This window comes from Stegastes partitus, unplaced genomic scaffold, assembly GCF_000690725.1.
Source record: "Stegastes partitus isolate 25-593 unplaced genomic scaffold, Stegastes_partitus-1.0.2 Scaffold14, whole genome shotgun sequence".
NCBI classification, from domain to species: domain Eukaryota; kingdom Metazoa; phylum Chordata; class Actinopteri; family Pomacentridae; genus Stegastes; species Stegastes partitus.
In genome coordinates this window covers 328,548-350,670 of record NW_007577745.1, presented here as the reverse complement: position 1 = coordinate 350,670, position 22,123 = coordinate 328,548, and the positions used below count along the sequence as shown (strand labels likewise).

The window sequence follows — 22,123 nt, the reverse complement described above, 5'->3', positions numbered from 1 at the left end:
ATAAGTCATTAACTGACCCTCCTCAAGCATGCTGTGGATCGATGGCCATGTTAGAAGCTGGTGCAGGTCAAAGGAGTCCCTAAAATCATAACTATAAGCAGTTTGAACACTGAACTACAAATATCTACCCGGCATCACGGATAGACAGATTATCAGTCTGATATTCAGGATTTCTGTTATTGTTTGTTGGTGTTGTTGTTGTTTTTTAAAATTCTACTCCCAATAAAATAAAGTAAATGGAAAAAGTTTGGCTCTGAGGCTGAAGGATAAATGTTGTAAAAGGTTTCTATTTTAACATTTTGACATCAAGATTTTAAATTTTACCTCACATTTCCAAACATTGATTATCGGCCTCCATGATCACTGATGAAATCACTGTTTTTTCTGGTCAAAAATCTTCATATCACAATATCAGAAACATGTGACACTGCTAGCTAAGCGCTAAACACAATCTGTACTAACGGTGAAACAGCTGGATCAGGAACAGGACTGCTTCATACTGAAGTGTCGTGTTTTTATTGTGGGACTCTAACTATTGATTGTTTTCAATGAAGTTGTGAAAATGCCAAATACAATTTCCTCAAACTTGTGTCTTCAACAATCAAAACCACATCAGACCAGAGAAGCTGCAAATCGTCCCGACTGAGCAGCTGGAACTCGGTGATTATTGCACAACGACTCGGTTTATTTGCTAATTGTCTGTACAGTTGCTTTTAGTTTTCTGCTGATGAACTATTAATTGTTGAATTATTCTATCTCTGTTTTATGAAATAACTGTTGTTCGCTGTGGAGCTCCGTCTGCTCGTATCTCAGCCCATCCAGGGACAGACGCTGTGGACCTGCCTCGTCCATAAACGCTGTGGTAGGTGGCGCTGGTCCATGCTATGCACCTGGTCACATAAAACAGTTATTAAATAAACCGACACGTTGCGACTGATGCACAGTGTAGACTCTATAATTAAAACCCCTTTTTTCACGAGTGTTTACCTTAAAAACTAATCAAATTAAACCCCATTAGACAGAGTGATGGCAGCAGCGTGTACCAGCCCGTCCATGCCAACGCCGCGGCTCTACAACCTGAGAAGGTTAGCCGTTGTCCTGCCAGGCGGTGTGATGTATTACAGGCTTTCCGTCGTGGTCCTGCCTCCCGCTGCAGGGCACCTATTTCCTCATGAATTCTCGCTCGCTCGCTCCGTCTTCGGTTGTAAAATCTGCCCGTTTGAGTACAGCTGTGTGTGTTTATGTGTCTGTCAGAGTGTGACTGTGGAGAATAAGCTCCAGAATGTGTGTTATCTATTAATTCCTTCATTAAGCCCTTATCACCAGTTTTAATGCCAATTAAGATGCGCTTTAATGTGACGGCAGGGCGGGCAAGCGACTGTGCACTTCTCACTCCACAGTGATGGGAGACGAGGAGTAGACCACGTTCAGACAGGACCACCCGCTCTCCTTATCAAGCCATAAAGGCGCCACAGGCCTGGTGGTTGTGCCTCTTTATTACTGACGCTTTTCAAAGTGCTTTTGTGAATGGGGTTGCTTTTTCCCCTCTTTTCATTACGTCTTGTTCCCAAACATTATCAGTGATGCATTTGGTTATTGATGAAATTCTGGGTTTCGGTTATTGTGGAGTTAATGATTTGGTTTATGGTTACTGTGCTGCTGCTGCTCCTCGATGTTCTGCTGTGCTTCCTGGAAGTTAGCTGCTAATCAGAGGTAATGAAGGCAGGCCTGCATGATCGTGGCCTAAACAGGGAGGGACAGGAGCTCAGGAGGAGGGAGGACGGATAAGAGATGGATCGCTCTTGAACACGTGGATGTATATGTGCTGATACGTGCTCGTATTTCACATGTATGTCAGCAGAAACCGTGTGAGATCTTTGCTATTTATCCGCATTTTTCCTGGTTTTATGTTCTGCCCACCCCTCCCCTACCTGGACAGGTGGTAGGGTCCATGCAGGGAGACTGAGGAGGTCAGAGCAGAGGAGGAGGAGAGGAGGCTGCAGCTCTGTTTGCTGCTGTTTCCCTCCATACTGAGAGCCTGGTTGGGCTTCTTAGCCTTTATTGTTTGCATTAAGAATTTATTAATAAATGCCACCATTTATTTTTATTTTTTTATTTTTTACGTAGTCCTGTTTAAAGACGTGCTTCTTTAACATTCATTTTCCAGTGTTCTGGAGCCAAATGACAACATCTGCCAACATGTGGAGTCACGGCCCGACAGCTCTGAGTGGAAACACGTCGCTCGTCGCTCTCTGCAAATGTTTTGAAGGCCAATTTGATGTCAGCTAATTTGATGTGCCGCTGGGGAGCAGCTTGAAGTAGCTGCTTCATTTTCACCTAAATTCAATACATGCAACAATACGATTGCTTTAAATTACAGAAGCACTCAAACGGAGGCTTTCTGAGCCTCGCCAGAAGGTGGAACAAAAGCCGCTGCAAAGGGGCAGAATTCACATGCTCCACTTCACGGTGTAGGACACGTGGAGGTCACAGCTTTCTCTGAACGTGAGCTAGCAGTGCTGTGTTTACCCACAGGCTGGAGGCCACGTATAGCCGGATCGATGCATACATAGCTGCCTACAGACAGGTGCCTTCTGTGTACCGACCATATGGAGCAAGACAAAACTTTTGCAAACACAGCCAGGGTCACCACGAACACTTTTGTGTGAATTCTAATTAGGTAGCATTGACAGATCTGCGATATGCAGACTAAGCAGATGGTTCATGGACAGTGAGAGGAGACGGCTACAGGTCTCGTGTTGTAGCAGCTGGCTCACGACTCCGGGATGCTGCGTCTCAGCAAAGTAAGAGAAAGACAGAAACAGAGAGATGGACACAGAGTGAAAGAAAAAATGGCTGAAATACTTCTTATTGTCACCACCAGTAATTTCTTTCTGCTGCTGATTTCTTCTATCAGTTAATCATTTTGTCAGTGAATTAGTCAGAATATTCTTTGAGCCAAAGTGACGCATGCATGTGACCAGCAGTCAAAAAAGCAAAAAGATATTTGGTTTATTATTTGGAACGACAAATAAAATCTTCAGATTTCTAGTAGCTGGAAGCAGAACGTAGCTGGCAGTGTTGGTTAAAAAGTGACTCAGATGATTGATTGATTCAAAATCATCGCCTTTTACTTTGTCTTTTGACTAACTGGCTGAAAATTTCAGTGAAAAGTGAACAGAGATGGAAAATTTAGAAAAAGAGAAAAATTACACACAAAGAAATACTACTCCTGGATTACAAAACAAAATAACACCAAAGTTAAGTGCAAAACATTGTGTGCACAAATTATTCTTAAAGCACTACAAATAGTTAAATATATAATAAATTTCAGTAAATATCCAACCTAAGACAAAGTGAGACTAAAATCTGAGCAGCCAGAACCCAACATACTGAAGCTACTGATTTGAACCATGCATCTAAAATTTACCACACTTACCTTTTTTATTTCTCTTTCTTTCTCTTATGAATATCATAAACAAAACAGCTTCCTTGTAGCGTGTTACTGCGTCTCGCCTCCCTGTGTGGCACTGATGTCTCTTTCCTCCCCTCTATTTCCACTCTCTATCCTGCTCAATCCCAGCTTTGATGTATGCATGAGGGAGGATTTCCTGAAGACCAAAGAGGCCATTACCCAGGGGCCATTAGGCCTCTAGTAGAGCATGTCAATGAGTGCTGAGTCTTGCTCTGTTTTCACATGCAGCCGCTTGTGTGTGTGGGTGAGGTGGGGGGCGGGTGAGGCGAGGTGGGGAGGGATTCCCTGGGGGAGATAAAACCCTTAAATGCATACATGGCCGTCGTAAACGTCTGTACAGTTTTCTTTTTAACGTTGTTTGCGTGTCCTGCTGCAACTTGCGCCTGTTTGTCCGACTGTTGCACGTGAGGACGCCGGGTCACTAATTGGTGCTGTTGTTCTTTCATGCAGGCGAAGAACGAGGGGAGTGAGTCATCATCATCAGGATGAAACGCTCTGACATTTGAGCATGAAAGTCCCAGAGTGCCTTTCGGCCCAACATCTCTGTTTGTGTTTTACAGTAAAAGGAGCGCTGTGGACCGAACGAGGGATTCTCTGATTGATTTTTTTTGTTCAGGTCATGCATGCAGTAGCCGTGATGCAGAGCGGGATAGCTAATAATGAGGGCGAAACAAATAACTGTGTGTTATTTACGTGGGGATCTTTCTGATGTGGTGAGTGGATGGAACCAGGATGAGCAGGAGAGCACTGAAAGGGACACACGGGGAAGATAACCTTGATGGCAGGAATCACTCTGCTGATCTCTTCAATATGTCCCCACAGAGGACAAGGGCACAGCGACTCTCCTCTGCTGTGGGTTTTTTTTTTTAAAAAGAGGAAGAAAAGCCCTCAAAGAAAGCGTGTGGTAAATGAGTGACAGTATATCATGCTCCTGTTTTTACAGAGAGCACTTGAGAGGATCATTGAAGTTTGCTGAGAGCGTCGGGACTCTCTCTCAAGGGCAACCGGCTCTATCGTCGGCGGTGAATGCGACGCGCAGTCCTTCTCTAATCAGAAATATAAAATCTTAGCATTCAGCACGCTGCTGACTATATTGGGTTTTACAGAGTGTGAAGCTTCGCTTTTCTGTCCAGCGCAGCAGAACATCAGCATACGGGGCCACAGAAGGAGACCGAGGAGGAGGTTAGGGGAGGGAGAGACAGATGGATAAGGTGGAGGAAGAAGGAAGATAAGCCACCAGAGTGTGTGTGTGTGTGTGTGTGTGTGTGGGGTGCGCCTGTACTGGTGACTTCCCCGCGGCCCGGAGACAGGGAAACAAGGAGTGATTAATTCTACTCCAACCCGCCTGGCCTCTGTCTGGGGGAGCAGTCCCCCAGAAAGGAGGCCGGAGTCGGATACAGAGCAGAGAAGCCTTCCGCTCGACTCCCCGGATCGATGGCAGATTGGCAGGTCAATCTCTTCAGGACAAACTGCGCGGCCAATGAGAGGGACCCGGCGTGGAGGAGACCCACCTCTTGTCTGCTTTTCTCGCCGTTTGAAGGATCAGCAGAGCTCGAGGTCATTGATCTGTGTGTTTTCACTGAGCGGATCCTTTAGCTGGCCTGATCGATCAGCTATAATAAAGAGTGGATTCTCCATAAGCATGGCAACGTGCTCGATGAGATCCGAGCCCCCGCGGTGACAGCCATCGCTTTTATCCGCCGTTCTGCTGCTCACAAACACCAGACACATGAAGGTTAGTTTGCATGTAAGGGGTGACAGCCATCACACACTGGTGCTCAGACTGGTCGTCCTGTGGCCCCAGCAGCACACCCAGCAGCATCCCACCACCCAGACGTCTTCACCCCCTGATGTTTTGTTTGCTCTCCGTGCTCCAGACAGCTATACAAAATTAGCATTCATTTTTCTCTCTCCTGGCCCCACGAATTAGGCTCAATTGAGCTGCTTAATGTATGTCTGAATGGAAAGAGAGAGTAAGGTGTACGTGTGAGTCAGCACAAATGTTTAGTGTGAGTCAGCCGGCCTACATCACTCCGGCACTATCTGTTTGTTGTTATCATTAATGTCATGATGGGAAGCGGTACAGTGAATGGATGTGTGAGAGTAGCCATCAATTAAGGTTATTTTTCCTCCACAACAGGAATAATAATAAATCAAAACACGGCTGCCTCCTGCTTCTCTGGCTGCCACAGATTTGTTCAGGAAGGGTGGATGAGAGGGAGTCGCTCGTTCGATACAGCTCAAAAAAATGTGCAGCTCTGGGGAATACAAGCAGAGTTTTTCTTTCCCCCTCACTTCCAGAGGAACAAGGCCAGGTGTTTGTTCTGACTGAATGATCCGTGACATCTATGTGCATAAGCTGCTTCATCTCCTGCCTTCAGGTGGGTTTCTCCTCCTCCTCCCGCTGAGGCCGACGTCCTGCAGCGTGTCCTTTCTACCTAAACATGGCCCGTCTTCTCTGTCGGCGAGGAGACAGCGAGCCGGCCCACTGCTGTGTGGCTTTCTGCAGCCCAGCACCTGCGTGTCCCTGCTGACTGCCTGAGCCAAGGACAGCACGGCCACGAGACCGGCTGCCCAGCAAATGGGCTGAGAGATGTAAGGCCGCCCCCGAGGACGGGCCGACGGGGACCAAGTGTCCAGAACCTCAGCTCTGACTGGGAGACAACTGGATTGGACTTTACTCCAGTTCTGTGCTTCCAAAGGCCCGAAAAGCTCCGTCTGCATCGCACGAGTTAAAAATGCGTTTTTGTTTAGGCGCAAATGTGTCACACCTGGCCTCCAGTTGAAACAGCAAGATCAGACAAGAGACAGCGGAGCAGGGAGAAGGTAAGAAGACAGGTACAGGTGCAATCACACACACACACACACACACACACACACAACCGCAAACACACACTGACACACAGCTGATAGAGGCAGATAGTCACTTCTCCAGGGGGTGACTTCATGCTGGATTAGATTTGCTCTGAGGTTTCTCTCCTCCTTGTTTACCATTTAAACCAACAGCATTATGTCCAGAAGAAAAGTTGCTCCACTAACATCCAACCCCATTAACGAGCTTATAATTATTCCAGATCCCACTTAAAAGAAACCAGGAGACACGGCGCGGCCCTCTGCAAAGTCAAAGCCCCTCCGTCCAAATAGCTGGTGTCTAGGTGTCTCCACAATGAGCTTATTAAGTCTCCTTGCATTCATTTAAATGTTCATCCAGTGGACCAGACGCGCTAATAAGTAGAACAAATGTAGTTGGAGAGCAGCCCCAAGGTGATCCGCTCCATGTTTACACTCCAGTTGCTTTAATGCGGCCCTCCAGAGTCCTGCTTCTAATCACCAAAATAAAGCCTTGGTTTGGTTTCTGCTCCACAAGCCCGAGTTTTGGGGGAGAGCAGAGCGCAGTGGACACGAGGAGGAGGAAGAGGAGGTGGCCTGATGCGCGCCCCCGTCTGTCTGTCCGTCTGTCTGTCGCACAGGACTGTTTGCATGGAGGAAGGGACCACTGGAGCCAACAGCTGAATCAAGTGTCAGACCAGATACATGCAGGACGTTGCGCGTTTGGACTTGAAAAAATAAAATTCCTCCTCAAAAAACGTGACGCTGAGTGAAGGCTGCGCGTCAGAGGAGGCAGAGTCCACAAACAGGGCCGTGGTCACGAACCGGAGACCAGAAATGAGCTCCATCAGAGGCAGACTGTGAGATTAGATCACCTACATTTGGCTTTTTACACAATTCTTCACAAAAACACTGATTCCGTGCTTCCTCCCAGAGACCAGGTTTTATTGTGAAAGCCGGAACGGGGCCGCTGCGTCCGCGTCGTGGCGAGCTTTGCTGTGTTTGCTCGTTACAGTGGAGACAGTGGGAGAGAGAAGGAGCAAATGTGCGCGGCGGCGGAGAGGGAGGGAGGACAGCGAGTGCGCAAACAGGCATCCAGGCACATCAGCAGCAGCAGCGGCGGCGGCGGCGGCAGAGCATCTTCCTGATCCTCATCTCTCCGCGTCTTCAGCTGCCAGTTCTTCCGTGTGCGTCTCCCGGTTGACATTTCCCCACTGCCGGGCTCCGGTGTCCAGAAGCCTCCGCCGAACCATCACCTCCCACCACAACACTTTCTCCGGAGCTCGGTTATTCTTAGCTCAGCTGCGAGCGACTGTCCTTCCGGTCCTTCTTTTATTTATCCCAGTTTCTTGAATATTTAATGGAAAATGGCGATCTGCGCGCCGTCCTACGGTTTCTTCTGCCTGCTCACAATCCAAACTGTACTTATCATTTGCGTTTCCACGCCGACAGCCGGGACCCACCTCTTCCCCCAGCACTACACGTAAGTACCCTGCACGGTTTTTCTTGTGGTGGGGGGCAGTAAAGCGGTGGAGGGAGGGCGCGGAGCCTGGAAGTAGGACAGGTGGCCCCCCGACGAGGCTGCACATGCGGCGCCGCTGCTTACCTTGGAGCCGCCGAACCTGATGTTCCGACGCAGCGTCCGTCTCCGATGCTGCGTTATGAATCCGGTTGTTTTTGTTGTTGTGGGCATTTATGAAACCCAAAGTCTCTCCCAGTTCGTCATAGGCAACATGGAACCAGGCTGCAGGGAGCGTGCACATGTGCCACAGGCGCAGAATAACAGCAGCCATCCGAGCGACGGTTCAAGGGTACGAAGGATGTAATAATAATAATCAGAATAAAAACAGTGGCGCATGTGGGAGAAGATCCCGTCTAGGCAGGATCCTAGAAGTCCTGCCCTCGCACCGTGGATGACATCCCACCGCCGGATAACTCTGGTGTGTTTTAACAGGATCGGTTTGTTTCAGGGACTAAATCTGTAAATTAGAAACGCGCTGGAGGCCGGTTGGTTTAACGCACAGAGTGTTGACCTGCTGGGGATCAGCAACACAAACTGTTGTTGGACTTTTTCTGCGTGCACCTGTTGGGGGATAGTTTGCGGTAATATTTCAGATTCAGCAGCATGTTTTCTTCTCTTATGCGAACAGCAGAACAGTTTCTCATTTAAAGACGCACAAAGGCAACAACCTGCCACCTGTGCGTCGGACTGGTCAGTGACAGACTGCCAGTGATTTGCCCTCAATTGTCCTTAAAAAAAAAAAAAAGAAGAAGAAGAAGTTGAGATGGCTTTATGTCAGGGTTTATGTCAGCTTTTAGTCCAGGAACCAAACCCACTGAGACCAAAGTGCAACAGTTCCTCAGGTCCAAGCGGTGCCGAGTCCAAGTCGCCCCTGTTTGTACTAATCCTGCTGATGTGACGTGAACTCGATGAGTCGCCTGTAGTGATGATTAGTCAGCCAGGTTTACAGAAACGACAGGAATCTAAATGATTCAGCGGATGATCTCTTTAAAAATCTCCAGGGCATCTGCTAATTTCACAGCCAAGGTGACTTTCAAAGGAGGAACCAGTTCTCCTTTATGTGCCTGCCGATTGACTTCAGACGACAATTAGCTGGACCATTGGTTTGATTGCTTTGGCTCAATGAGGAAAGGTGATGCGTGTGATTTACACCTGGGTTACTTTGCAAACAATATTTTCCATATTCCATGTTGTGTTTCTGAATCGCTGTGTCACAGTCTGGGTGTGTTGTCGGTGGTGAAACTACTAAAGTGCACCTCATTTACCCCATCATAATTACTTTTTAAATAAAACCCCCTCAAGTCTGTCCTTGTTTGAGCAGATAAAAATAAGATAAATAGTCCACAGGGCTGGTCATATATGTATCTCTGTGTTACATCCAGTCACCTCTTGGGATTTATAAACTGGGTTTTGGGCCACCCACATCTCGGCGGTCTGTGCCAGAATTTGACAGTTAATTGAAGTGTATGGGGAGCTATTGAGGCAATCTGTCTGATGTATAGGCCTGACACACACACACACACACACACACACACACACACACACACACAGGTCAGAGCAAGTGGGCGTTCGAGGTGCAGCCGAGGAAGTGTGTCTGTTAGAAAGGGCAGAATGTCCTCTGGTTCATTCCGACAGCAGTGCCAAGAAAGTGTACGTTTTCTCCACCTAAAAAAAAAACCAAACTCCTGGTCAGGTTGTTGTGTACCTATCGCACTGCAGTGTGTGTCGAATACAGTGTGTATGTTAGAGGAGGGGGAGGAAAAAATAAAAATGGCGCGCATAGGTACGTTATTTCCATCTTTCTAAATTATGTGGAGAAAATGTGTTCTGATAACTGGAAGCTAAATGGACGTTTTTACAGCATTTTGTTGGAAAGTAAAATCTTTCCGAGGAGAGCGAAATAATCATCAGCAATTTTCCCACCTTCTGCCCCTAATAGACAGCTGAGCGTGGCACCTGGAATGATTAGATCCATGGCAGCAGGATGAGGACGGCGGCGTTGCATGTGCTGCTCTCACATCCAAACTCATTTCATCACATTTGGTGTTTTTTTTTTTTTCTGTACTGTTTGGCTGCCATAAATTGTAATACAAGGAAAATACATCAAGAGGAAAAATGGCAAAGTTTTAATTCTACATTAGACTACAAAGAGCCTCGGTAGGCTTTCATGTAGCGCGCCATGACAGCTTCCGTGTTTTAAAGGCAGATCACAGCTTTCATAGCGCAGAAGGTCTCCAAGCATTCAGTGACTATTAGGCCTCAGTGGTGCATATGATTTCCCAAACAGCCGTGTCCTGATATCTCTGTAGCTGGTGTTGAATGGAGAGTTTTGCATATTTGGGACTTTGAAATATTTTTCTTTGATTTACAGTCACGCATCTCCAGCGTGCATTGTGCCTTTAAATGTTGTTAGGTCAGCTTCATACCATGTGACGCGATGCAAGTCAGTGGATTATGGATATCAGGCTGCATGTAAGTATGCTGCTGATTACGGTGGATGTGTTTAATGTCGTGGAAGCGTCAGGAAGGAGGAACGACAAAGCTAATATGAGCCTGTGGAGCTGGTGGATGTATAGCAGCCTTCATTATGAGCTGAGGCAAAATCCTGTCAGAGGTTTGTTATCGCGGTGTTGTAATGTAGTTTTGAAGTATCTTTGTATTATATATGATTATACTTGTGGTCCATTTTTGCCAGAAAAAATAACAGAAACATAAAAAATATTCAGACCCATTGCAGTGAAGGGAACGTTTGATGTTTTATGTTTGACACACAGGTTTCTTTAATCCAAACTCAGTAGATTTTTTTAACCGTTGTATTGGACTGTGGTGGCAATATGCACAAATTTTATGTTTCAGTTTTTTTGTCTGTTTTTTTGGAGACTTCCTCAAATATCCAACATCACATGATGACCATTTAAACTGATGCTTATCCCACCGTGTCAAACAATCAATTCAGTTCAAGTATAGCCCAACTTCTATTCATATAACGCCGACTCACGGCGTCTCCACACAGTAAGATGAAAACCTCACATTTATAACCCAACAGATCCAGAGTTCCTTTGGATGCCCTTGGAGCAGCACTGAGCAACAGTGGGAAGAAAAACTTCTTTTTTCCCGGAAGAAGCCTCCAGCAGTGTTAGTTTTCAAACAAATATGCAATACAGGCATACATAGTTTGTTAACTGTCAACTTGTTATCATTCATTAGCAGATAAGATCTGTGCCTCACAATATCTATATATTAGAAATAGATGAGAAATGTTACAATATTGTAGAAGATATGGTGCGATAATAAACAGTAATATTAAATTACTCCATAATTTATTTATTCAATCAATAGATAAAATAATAAATGTTTGAAGTTACTGCATGATAATGTAATTCTGGCTTTGTGAACAGAACAAGGACTTCCTTTTCCTACTTGGTCATTAAATTTAATTATTTTTCCCCTAATTGTTTCGTTAAAGTTAAATATTGCACAAAGCCACCGATACTAAGAACGCTCAATAATATCAGCATCGCATCAGTATCTGCTGGTAAAGGCTTCAGAATGAAATATCAGCCCAAAATGAACATTGACAGGATTAGATTATGCCTGTCAAGGTTTACGGTTTAGTTTGAAAATATTACATAAAAAATAAATGTAGCATGTTTTATATGTAAGTTGAGGTTATTTTACCCAGTGAATATACACATTTAAAGACTTTTATGTCTGCATCTGCCAGTGGGTCATCAAGATACTACTAATACTTTAATTGCACTACAGGAGAGACTGGATGTTGTCCATGATCAGGGGTAAAAAAAATAAAATGTGCGGACGTTGGTATTGGTAATCGGCGAAAATCAGTTTTATATATATTGGCATCAGAGAAAATACAATATTGTGCATCCAACCGTAGTGGTATTCAGGAGAACGTCATTAATGTTAAATCAAACATTTTTAGATGATAGGACAGTAAATAAGTTAGTATTATGTTTACCAAAACTGACTATATGTGTCCAAAATTACAATATGACACTATATGAAAATAATACAACTACTAATGAAGGGCTGTCATGCAGAGTGTACATGTAAATAAATGCATAAAATAAAATATACATACAAATAGAACGCATACACACACGTATATATAATAACATATACTATGGGTATGTAATGATTAATGTGACAGAGCCTGTTGTGTCCCCATGTGGTGGGCATGTCCCCATAACGTCACTGTGTAGACATATGTAGGTCCCCACAACAGGCGTAGTACTCGCCCACACACGCTTGTATGTGTGTGTGTGTGTATATATACATACAATGTGTGTGTGTGTGTGTGTGTGTGTGTGTAGCATGTAGCCTAACGAAGTTGCATAAGAGCCGTGCCTGGCTGGGGGATGAAGGTCCGTCCCTCTGTGTTAGTGTCAGCGCGTCCTCTGTTCTCACTGTAGACCTGTTCTCATTTCATATCCAGGTGACCTTTTCATAGCCTCCACGCCGGCCCCCCTCTGCACCCCTTTTGTAGGCCCTCTTGCTTTCCCTTCATCTAGTCCCCATAAACACAGGCGGCGCACACACACACACACACACACACACACACACACACACACACACTCTGTGGCTGGTGTGTTTGCGCTGCGGCGGTTCCTCTCCTGATGAGGCCCGCTCCGGCTTGGTGATTATGGAGAGCGCTGTCACTGCTCGGCAGATTTGTGCAATTTAATAAATCTGTCTTGCCTCTTGTCTTCTGAGCAAATCTGACATTTAAAGATGACATTTGTCTCCGTCATCATATTAAAAGAAGAGCGACTGTGTTGTGTTGTGCTGTTGATGCTAGTGATTAGCTATCTGCAGGCTGCCGAAAGGAAAAGGTTGGCACCGAATCACTGGCTGTCTCGCAAACACATGACAGAATTTATTCATCTGATTGTTTTTTCTTCTTTTTTTTTCCTCTCTGACGGTTTCTGGCCGACTCTTCACACGGAGCGTTCAGTCGGCATCCGGATTGGCAGCTCGGCCCCCGCCGCTGCTTTAAAATGATCTAGTAAAAATCTTGATCCATTAAGTCATTTGTTGCTCGCTGCGAGATATACAGTGATGAGCTCCAGCCGTTTGATCTCTTAATTCCAAACTTGGCTCCGTCTAACGGAGATCAGCTCCTGCTTAGGGTGCACTTCTGTCAGACCTGAGCAGTTTTATTGCAGAGCCGCTGATCCCAGTCGAGCCAAGACAGGCACGTTCGCTGCCAGTCCTGCCAGGACGGACCAGATATATGCAAGATGTGATGGGCAGAGAAGGCGCTGATGACTAACCCAGACATTAGCAGAGATAGGACAGGGATACTTCCAGATAGGGATCCGGGAAGGGGGGAGAGGTGGCAGGATGCCAGCAGGAGGAGAGACGGGGATAGACTCACAGTCCTACAGAGGAATGGATGCTGGTGTGATGACAGCATCAGGTGATGATGTCGAGAAATGCGGATTTAAAAAGGTCTGAATTTGTTTTTCAGGATGATTCACTGGGCCGGACGCATCGAGAAGGAGCTGGAAAAGGTTCTGCAGCACGTCACTGGGACTCAGCAGATGAGATCGGTGAGTTGACGTCACGCCTGCATGTGATGCCCTGCGTTCCCCTGCGTTCTCCTGCATTATTAATCAGCAGGACCTGACTGGGCTACGCTGCTCAGCAGAAGTGTGTCTGTGAGGCAGTGGGTTCATATGAGCTGTTGATCTGGAGCATTAAAGTGTTTCTCTGAGATAACTTCACTCAGAGATAATTATGCTTTTTTTTCAGTGTGAATCAGCTTCTTCATGAATTTCCTTGAGCCAGATCCCCCTCCTGATACCTCCAGAAACCCAAACCTCCGACTTGATTATTCTTAATCTTAACTCTTATGAAACAAGGGTTTTAAAGTGAAGCTGCTCTGGGGGGAAAAATGGAACGATTTCAACCGAGCGACTCACTTTTTGTTTCACGACGAGGATGTGAAGCTAAAGGCCTGAGTGTGTTGCTGGGAGCAGAGCGTGGAGCTGGTTGTTGTGTGAGTCTTTGTTCAACATGTGTTTGCAGAGCAGATGGTTGAGCATAGTGTGATTGACACTGTTTCATCATACTTGTGTTTGCCATGCTTCCAGGGTTTGTAATGCAACCTGAGATAAATGCTTCATTATTGCTGTATGGCTGCGTGTGATTCATCCAGCCGGTGCGCCGCCCTCGGCTCCAGCGCTAGCAGCAGCAGCAGCAGCAGCAGCAGTGGTGGTGAGTGTGGTGGCGACGTTGATGGATCCCAGAGAGGAGGAAGTGAGCTGACAGGGATGGCGCTGGTGTAAAGGGTAATGACCATTAGTGGATCTCAGGCAGGCGCTCAGAGGTCGATGTTTAGCGCTCATCCAGTGTAAACTAAACATAACGGAGAGTGTTTACCGTCTAAATATTTACCTTTCGCGGTTTGTGCAAATATTTTTTTCTGCGCTCCCATCGAGGATCTCGCTAAATAACGCTCCTCATTGTTTCAAGGTGAAAGCTGCTGTTTGATAATAAAAAATGACGTCCCCTCCAGAACGTTGTCATTCCACGAGCTACAAAAACAATATTGATTCACGCTGGCTGTCGATGCACTCTGGAGATACCCCAGTGGCTTTCTGAAGAGGCTCTATCAGAGGTTGGGGAGTTTCCTCAGCCCATCAGGAAGCGCGTCATCCTTCAGCTCATCTGAGACGTTCATACGATCACGAGACTCAGAGTTGTTGTTTTCAGACACGGTGGTCGTCTGCGGGTCGCGTCCTGATGCAGCTCCATCTACATGCACGTAGCAGCTGATTTTATTTTTCCTACATTTTTGTTTACTCTTCCATCATTTTCTTGATAATTCTCTTCACCAGCTGCTCTGTATCATGTTGGAAAACAGTCTTTCTGATGCCCAGAGTGTCAGCAAACAGCATGTTTTATCTACCAGACTATCGCACGACAAGGAGCGGATTCTTACTGGAGGATGTTTGGTGATGGAGCTCCTGTTGACTGATCAAACTGAGCTATTGGTTGTCCATTGATTAATTTATCAATCACTGTTTTTATTATTTATTTGCTTCACATATTTCACGGCGTCCCTCCGCTGCTTATTTGATAACTGGGACATATGCAGCTGAACGATCCGGAGCTTAACGAGACCTAAAGCCGAGACGTGACGCTGACGTGACGCTAAGTGCTCGGCGGGATTTAACTTGTGTGGATTTAATCTCATTTACACAACAAGTGACTGTTTTTATTTACTGTGCGGGCCGATGGCGCCGGCGTGGCTTCCCGAGCGTCCGTCCCGGTGATGTCTTGTGCACGGCGCCCATATGGCTGCATGTGTGTGTGTGCGCTGGCCTGGCTGTGTGCACAGACCGGGTGTGAAGGAACATTTATCATTGCCCCAAACAGGAGTCGTCACAGGGTGTGCTAAATGGCCCAGCATGCCTAGAAAAGCCATTTTCTAAATGGATGCCTCTCTCTATACGTGTGTCTGATAGAAATCTTCCCAGGGCTATGCCGGCTGGTAACAAGATTGCCTCCCTCTGCGCCCCCTTCCTCTTCATGCGCAGTTTATTCTCACAGACAAAAAATGTAAAGTGTGTGCAAATTATTTTTGAGTTTGTCTTACATGGAAAGAGACAAGGGAACTAAGTTGAATATAATGTGGTGTCTTCAGTTCCCCCTCAGCTGAGATTTTATTTTATTTTTACTGATGAGCAGGTGGCAGGTGAAGCAGGAGGAAAGGCCCAGACGTCCAGCACATTAGGACGGATTCAGAGATGCACCATATTTAGATGTGTTTCAGTTTCTAATCAGGTTCTAATACACTGTGCCCAGGTTTGGTCAAGATGTTATTTTTGCCTGTAGGGAGTGAAGGGAGGATGGAGGCTGAGTGATGTATCGGAGGAGTTGGAAGTTTGGAACGGGAGAGTGTGGAGCTCAGATAGACAAGGAGAGTGGGCGGCTGCCGGAGCGGAGGAGGAGGGTTTTCACCCAGAGAAAGGATGAAGAATGGCTTGACAATTGAGATGGATGTTCGGGCGGTTTTGTGTGTATATTTAGAGTCAAACTACTTAAGATGGATGAAATGATAGAGGGGACGGACGAGAGCTGGTAAATTTAAATGTGAGCAGACGGTTGCTGTTTATAGTCCTCATCCTCCTCATTATCCTATGTGCTGCTGCTGCGTTTGATGTGTTACAGTATGCGGCGATGAGAGGCGGCGGTGGACGCTGCCATTGTTTTTATATCCTCGGGCTCATTCAGAGCAGTTTAATAGGCACACACGAGCAGCGCCTACACCCACGAACTGTCATTACAGATGGTTCATCGGAGACGCAGGCGGAGCTGCAGCGATTCGATTAATCAAATAATTATTTGGATGAAAAACTGTTTTCCTAAAGTTGTCTTTGCAGTGGGTTAAATACTGTTTCCAACTTTTAAAATAGAAGATTTCATGGTTTTGTTTGTGTGCTAAGCTAATCACCATGGTTACGCTGATCAACACTGACATCGTGGTAATTGATCATGATTATTCATTTATTGTGGGGCCCAAATATTGAATAACACTTTAAACAAACAGCACCACTTCTGTTGTGCAACTTTTTTGCTAATGTAAAAATTAGGGGCGGGACTTTAACGTGTTAATTGCAATTAATTAATTAGAGCGATCCATTTTGCAAGCGAATTTGTGAGTTTGTTAGACATTGACTAACTCATTTTGGCTCTGAATCTGGTCATGTGGTCCAGTGTGGGCTGCCGATGCTGCTTGCTCGTACTCGACCAGGACTGCTAGCGCTAACTGCTGCAGCGGTTTCTGTGCTCGCTGCTTTGCTTTTAGGTGGTACCGTCAGCTCCATGTGCTTCATTTTGTTTTTTGCACAAGTTGCACCAAACCAGGCTCTGGTCCAGGCTTCCATCAGGTGGTTTGTTAAAATGAAACTTGCCGTCCATCCATCCAAGCGATGCGCTCTCATCGGGTTCCTCCATGTTTGTTGTTGTTAGCGTGGCGCTGAAACGTCTTGTGCATCATGTGATCAGTGGAACATGAAATCGGGCGCTGACAAATGTTCCGTGTTGTCTGGATGCAAACTGCGAGTAAACGCGTTGTTTTTTTTGTAATTAATGAATCGTATTTAGCGCGTTAAAAGTATATTAGTAAAAATCTTTGCACCTAAAGAATACCTGACCTGAATTCAGTGCTTCCTTTAGGGGCAAGACATAAATAAAACTGGACCCAAAAGACCCATACTTGCTGATCATCTGCTCATGAATAGACACTGTAATTGACAGATGTTCCCTGAACGCCTCACATACAGGCTAAGCTAGATGCTAGCTAGGCGGCTACTCATAGGTAAGCTTCTTGTCTCAGTTACCGCGATGTGAGCAGTTCAGACAGAAAGCGTGACTTAACCGAGGAGTTCAAACCAAATGATTTTATCTCCATGGGCTGGTTTCTGTGATGATCCGAGTTTTTTGTTTGTGGAGTCGATCATAATTGTACCAAAATCTTGATTGTGTTTAACGCTTAATTAATTTTGCAGCGGTTTATTTTGGACAAAACGAGATATCAATTAACAGAGAAATGAATTTCCACATTAATAATATAAATGATTAGTTATTGTGTTTACACATGAGATGTAAATAACGACGTCTTTCCGCTGCCCTCTAGTGGTAGAAGAAGAGCTCAGATGTTTTCATCATGTCAGACCAAATCTTTAAAATCAAGTAAAACTTATTATCAACAAGATGCACTGATTGCATCAAAAGTAAAAATGCTTTTTCTTTTGCAGACCAGCCTCTTTGACGTTGGTAGATTAACTGTTTTATTGTTTTGACAGAACAAAGCTGAACTAGCTAACAGCTTAGTTACCGTAATGTCTGGACTATACGTCGCTACTTTTTTTTCACACGCTTAAACAACGATGCGGCTGATTTATGGATTTTTACGAATTTGCCCCGAGACCAAAGTGACGCTGACATCTTAACCAGTAGTGTTAAAGGCGCTCTTCGGAAAAAAGCATTTACGGTATTTGTGTATGTTACCGGTACGTATTTAATTAAAAGTTGAAAAAATCTTTCTGTGTAAATATCTCATGTTCCAATGTGCACACCTGCAACTTTTCGACAAGTGCGGCCTGTATATGAACACATTTTCTTTTTAAAGTTAGCAGGTGCGGCTTATATTCAGGTGCGCTCATAGTCCAGAAATTACGGTACTTGTACTTGTACTACCTGATGTTAGGTAGGGATTGTGCCCCGTCTAGGCCACACAGTTAATTAAGCTGTTGAGAGATGGTTAATCAGGAAGGAGGGATGTTGGAACAAGCACCACAGCACAAAGTTTGTGTTTTTTATTTTTTCCCTCGTGTTCGTATCGTGTCAAATATTACATAAATATTCGACCTATAGTGACCCGTCGGAGACATTTAAGGCTGAAAGGAAACCAGACAAACCAGATAAATGCTGCTCCTCAGTGAGGCTTCACGGGACGAAACCTGTGCTTTAATTTTTAACGTACGTTTCCAAGTTTACAATTGAAATTGATTTCAATAAGAAGAGTGTAATCAGCATGAATAATTGAAGCGTATGACTGCTCAGCCTGGATCTGTCTGCTGCTCCTCCTGATGACTGGAAACCTGAGAACGAGATCAATATGCCCACATGTGGATGCAGGGTGAACAAAAAGAGGAGTGCCAATTAATGGATGTGGATCAGTTTCTAGAAGATTTTATTCGACGATGTTTTCTCCCCTCTCCTTCCTTCCTTGCCGCTGCCCTTCACCCTGCCTCTGCCTTTGTGCTGTGTGGTCAACAGCACATCAGTCGCCCCGCTGACCACATGCTGGCTGCAGGTTTATCTCGGTTCAGCACAGACCCGTCTTGCCTCCGGCGCCGCCCAGTGCGCATGTGCGTGCTCAGAACTGCGTGCGTGTCATCTTTTTCAACATTGCCGAAGCCTCCGGTTCAGTTTTGATCAGCGCAGGTATGTTTTCTGCACTCGAGGGTCGCGTTATGAGCAGGTTTCCAAACCTTGGCTCTGGTCGCTCACAGCCTCCACGGCCAACAAACACATATCTCTATAAAGTGCACTGCTGGATTTACTCTGTATTGCTGACTACAAACATTTCCAATAATCTGTCTCAGCTGCCCGGCGCTGTGCGAGACGTCACCCCTGCTCTCACCCACAACCCCCTCGTCCTCTCCTGGAGCTGATGCCGGCCTCGGCCCCGCCCCGCCAGCTCCATCCATCAGCAGACAATCACTCCGGGCCGGTCGCCTCCATTTGTTTCTTGATTTAAGAACTCTTTTCAGGCGGTTTACAGAAGAGTTCAGGGCCCCTCCTCCCGACACGAGGAGTTACCTTTAAAGGAGAAGGAGAGGGAGCACTTAGTCCTCCTGTCCTGGCCCTCCCCCCTCCATCGTCTGGCCTTACACAACAGCTCCTTGTTATCTGCTGTGTGAAACATCACAGCCTATTTCTGCAGCACAGGTCGCTCTCAGGCTGCGTTTTTATCTGCTGATGTCTTAAGTGTACGATGTCCCGCACATACCGCCAGTTTAACAAGTTGATCCTGTGTTAAAAACACCTGATGAACTGAGAATTAAAACTGAACTTACTTTATTATGACGGCTTAAGAGTTGACAAATCGTATGCTTCCTTACCAAGCAGATATAAATCAGGATTAAATCGAGGTATTCGTTTAGAAAATTACGTTTGGTGTTGATTCAGAGTACCACAATTCTTGTGGAGACAGATTCAAACTCTTTCTTTGATTCAACAAAAGTTCTGAAATTATTTTCTAATTTACTTGAATGAAAACCACAAACATATTATCTAAATAAAAGATCATGTACTTCAGTGCCCAGTGGGTTTGGTCGTGTTCGTTCAGCTAATGTTAGAATGAAATGTGACCCAGAAGGTCCAGTTTGAGGCTCGTTCATGGTTTCCAGTTAGCTGGATGTGACTTTCTATAGGATGAAGCAGTTCGTTACTGATCGAGCTGCAGCATCACATCAGGGCTTATTTGTAAAGTTTACTGTGTAATAATACATTTAATAATAATAATAATAATAATAATAATAATACATTTTATTTGCATTGCACTTTACATTTTCACAATCTCAAGGTGCTGCAGGGTAAAACTAAAGTAGTTCAGATTATTAGAACAGTTTATAAAAACAAGTTAAAAAAAGAGGAGAACCTAATGAAGGAGTTCAGCAAAATGCTTTATGAAAAACACTTTCAGACGTGTGAGTTTATTGGCTTTCCATCGCAAACACGGTACGCAGACATGTCACAGGATCTCTGGAGAACTTAGATCCTCCCCTGTGTTTGCAGCGACTCCTTCATTCCAGCTGTTTCATGATGAGTTATTAAGGTGTGGATGTCTCCTCATGACAACCATTTGTTTTCCTTGCACATGCTCAGTTAGAGTCCGTGTGGTCAAAAAATTAGAAAGCATAAATTAACTTTAAAGCATGAATGTGATTGAAACCTTGTATAAAACACTGCACAAACTAAATAATATAATATAATATAATATAATCTATAAAGGATATTTTATGATGACAGTTGTGAGATAAATAGTAGAAATATAATTCTTATTACGTCAAAAACCCAAACACCTTTTTGTTGTTGTCGTTGCTGGATTTCTCTTCTGGACCGTCACTGGAACAGAAATGCTGACTGAAGGAGGGTTCTGTTGGGTTTTGTTTTGCGTTCTCACATCCAGACTGAGTGCCGCTCAGCGGGACTCTCATCTCTGAGCACCAAAAAGTCTAGCAGCTCTAATTATGATGCAGTGATACCGTCATCAACAACGCAGCCTTGTTTATATTCATTTCTGAATCCGCTCGGTCCGGTTCGGCCATTCCAGCGACCCGGTAGCCGTCCCCGGGTCGGCGGGCTTAGACATGCTCCGCTAGCAGCGTGTTTTTTAGTTTTTTTCCTGTAACCTGTGTGTTTGTGTGCCGACGCCGGCCTTTACCGTCTGTTTACTTTGAACAACAACAAAATAAACCACGACAGAACAACTGTGGACATTGGAGGCACATAAAACCGGTAGTGGGCCGAACGCTAAGCAGCGCCGGAGCTGGTCAGCGCCATTACTCCCAGCCGCAGACTCCCCTGGGCTGACAGCAGAACAGAAGGGCACACAAGCACACCGTATTTATTTTTCTGCCTTTTTATTGGTTTTCTGACACTGGGGAAGGTTACAAGGATTCCTCAGCTCCCCGGCTTGATGGCCCGGCGCTGGTTCGCGGTGTTTATATAAATGAAAATACATATATCTGCAGAGCGCAGCCCTGCATGCAGATATCCTCGGCTCGCTGTTAGATGGAATTACTTGAAATAGCTCTGCAATGGAAATGTGACAGTTTAGGAAAAGTTGAACCAGATTATAGTCTCCAGTTTCATATCCTGTTTATTTATTTTTTATTATTTTGAAGCCATTATCGGCTGCTGAAACATGCAGAAACCTCCAGATATTGTGATTTAAACTTAAACAGAAGAGGAAAAAACGGATGATTTAAATGACTCATCAGTTATTTATGTTGATTTAACAGGTTTATCATCACAGCACTGATTTTTATTTTGAAAACTTTGAGCAGATTCTTAGATGTTCATGCTTCCAGGTTCAGGTTTAGCCGCTCCGTCTGAGAGTAAAGCCAGCTGACTGCTATCAATAATGCAGGCTTCACATGCACACGCTGGTCACATTATCAAACATCTTATATGACCGTGTGTGCAGTGAGGACGTGAAAGCCCGCGAGGGAGGAAACAGCCTCAGAACCGACAGTCGTCTGAATCCCACCGTCCTCCTGCTTCATTAGGGGGGCTGTGTTTGTGTTGGTAATTGTTGCTTGATGAATTCGAGGAAGACAAAGAGCCAGTGCGTTCATGCTACTAGTGGGTTTTCGGGGAGAAAAGAAGGCCTTGCACTTGTTTAAAGGAAGACAATATGGCATTATGTGTCAAAATAGGATTAGGGGTCTGCTAAAGCTCCAGCCCTGTCAGAGGGAGACGCTTCATTCTGCAGACGCTGCACATCTTCCCCCCTCGTCTCCGTCTCTTTGCGTGATTATTTGCAGAGTGCGCGTTCACGTGTAATGTTCAGTTGTCTCCTGTTTGATGTTTCGCAGAGCACATGTCTCTGGTGCTATCTGTGCTTGACAGAGAGAAACAACTGGGTACAGTTCCCTGAGTGGGCTGCAGTGGTAATGTGGAGTGGCGTGATGCCCTAGAAAATTCCAGGTGTGAAGTGCTTTATTCATTCCTCTGCAGAGGGAGCGCTGCTG

General features: G+C 45.3%; 1 protein-coding gene across 2 annotated transcripts in view; it reads left to right on the top strand.

Moving 5' to 3' along the window:
- The first annotated feature begins 7,329 nt into the window (after nt 1–7,329).
- cacna2d2a (calcium channel, voltage-dependent, alpha 2/delta subunit 2a) overlaps nt 7,330–22,123 on the top strand; it is a 160,531-nt gene continuing 145,737 nt past the window's right edge. For both annotated transcript variants that reach the window (XM_008289271.1, XM_008289262.1), the window contains exons 1-2: nt 7,330–7,787; nt 13,318–13,399. In XM_008289271.1, coding sequence (XP_008287493.1) covers nt 7,672–7,787; nt 13,318–13,399 — 198 coding nt within the window. In that variant the 5' untranslated portion in view covers nt 7,330–7,671. The remainder of the gene's footprint in view (nt 7,788–13,317; nt 13,400–22,123) is intronic.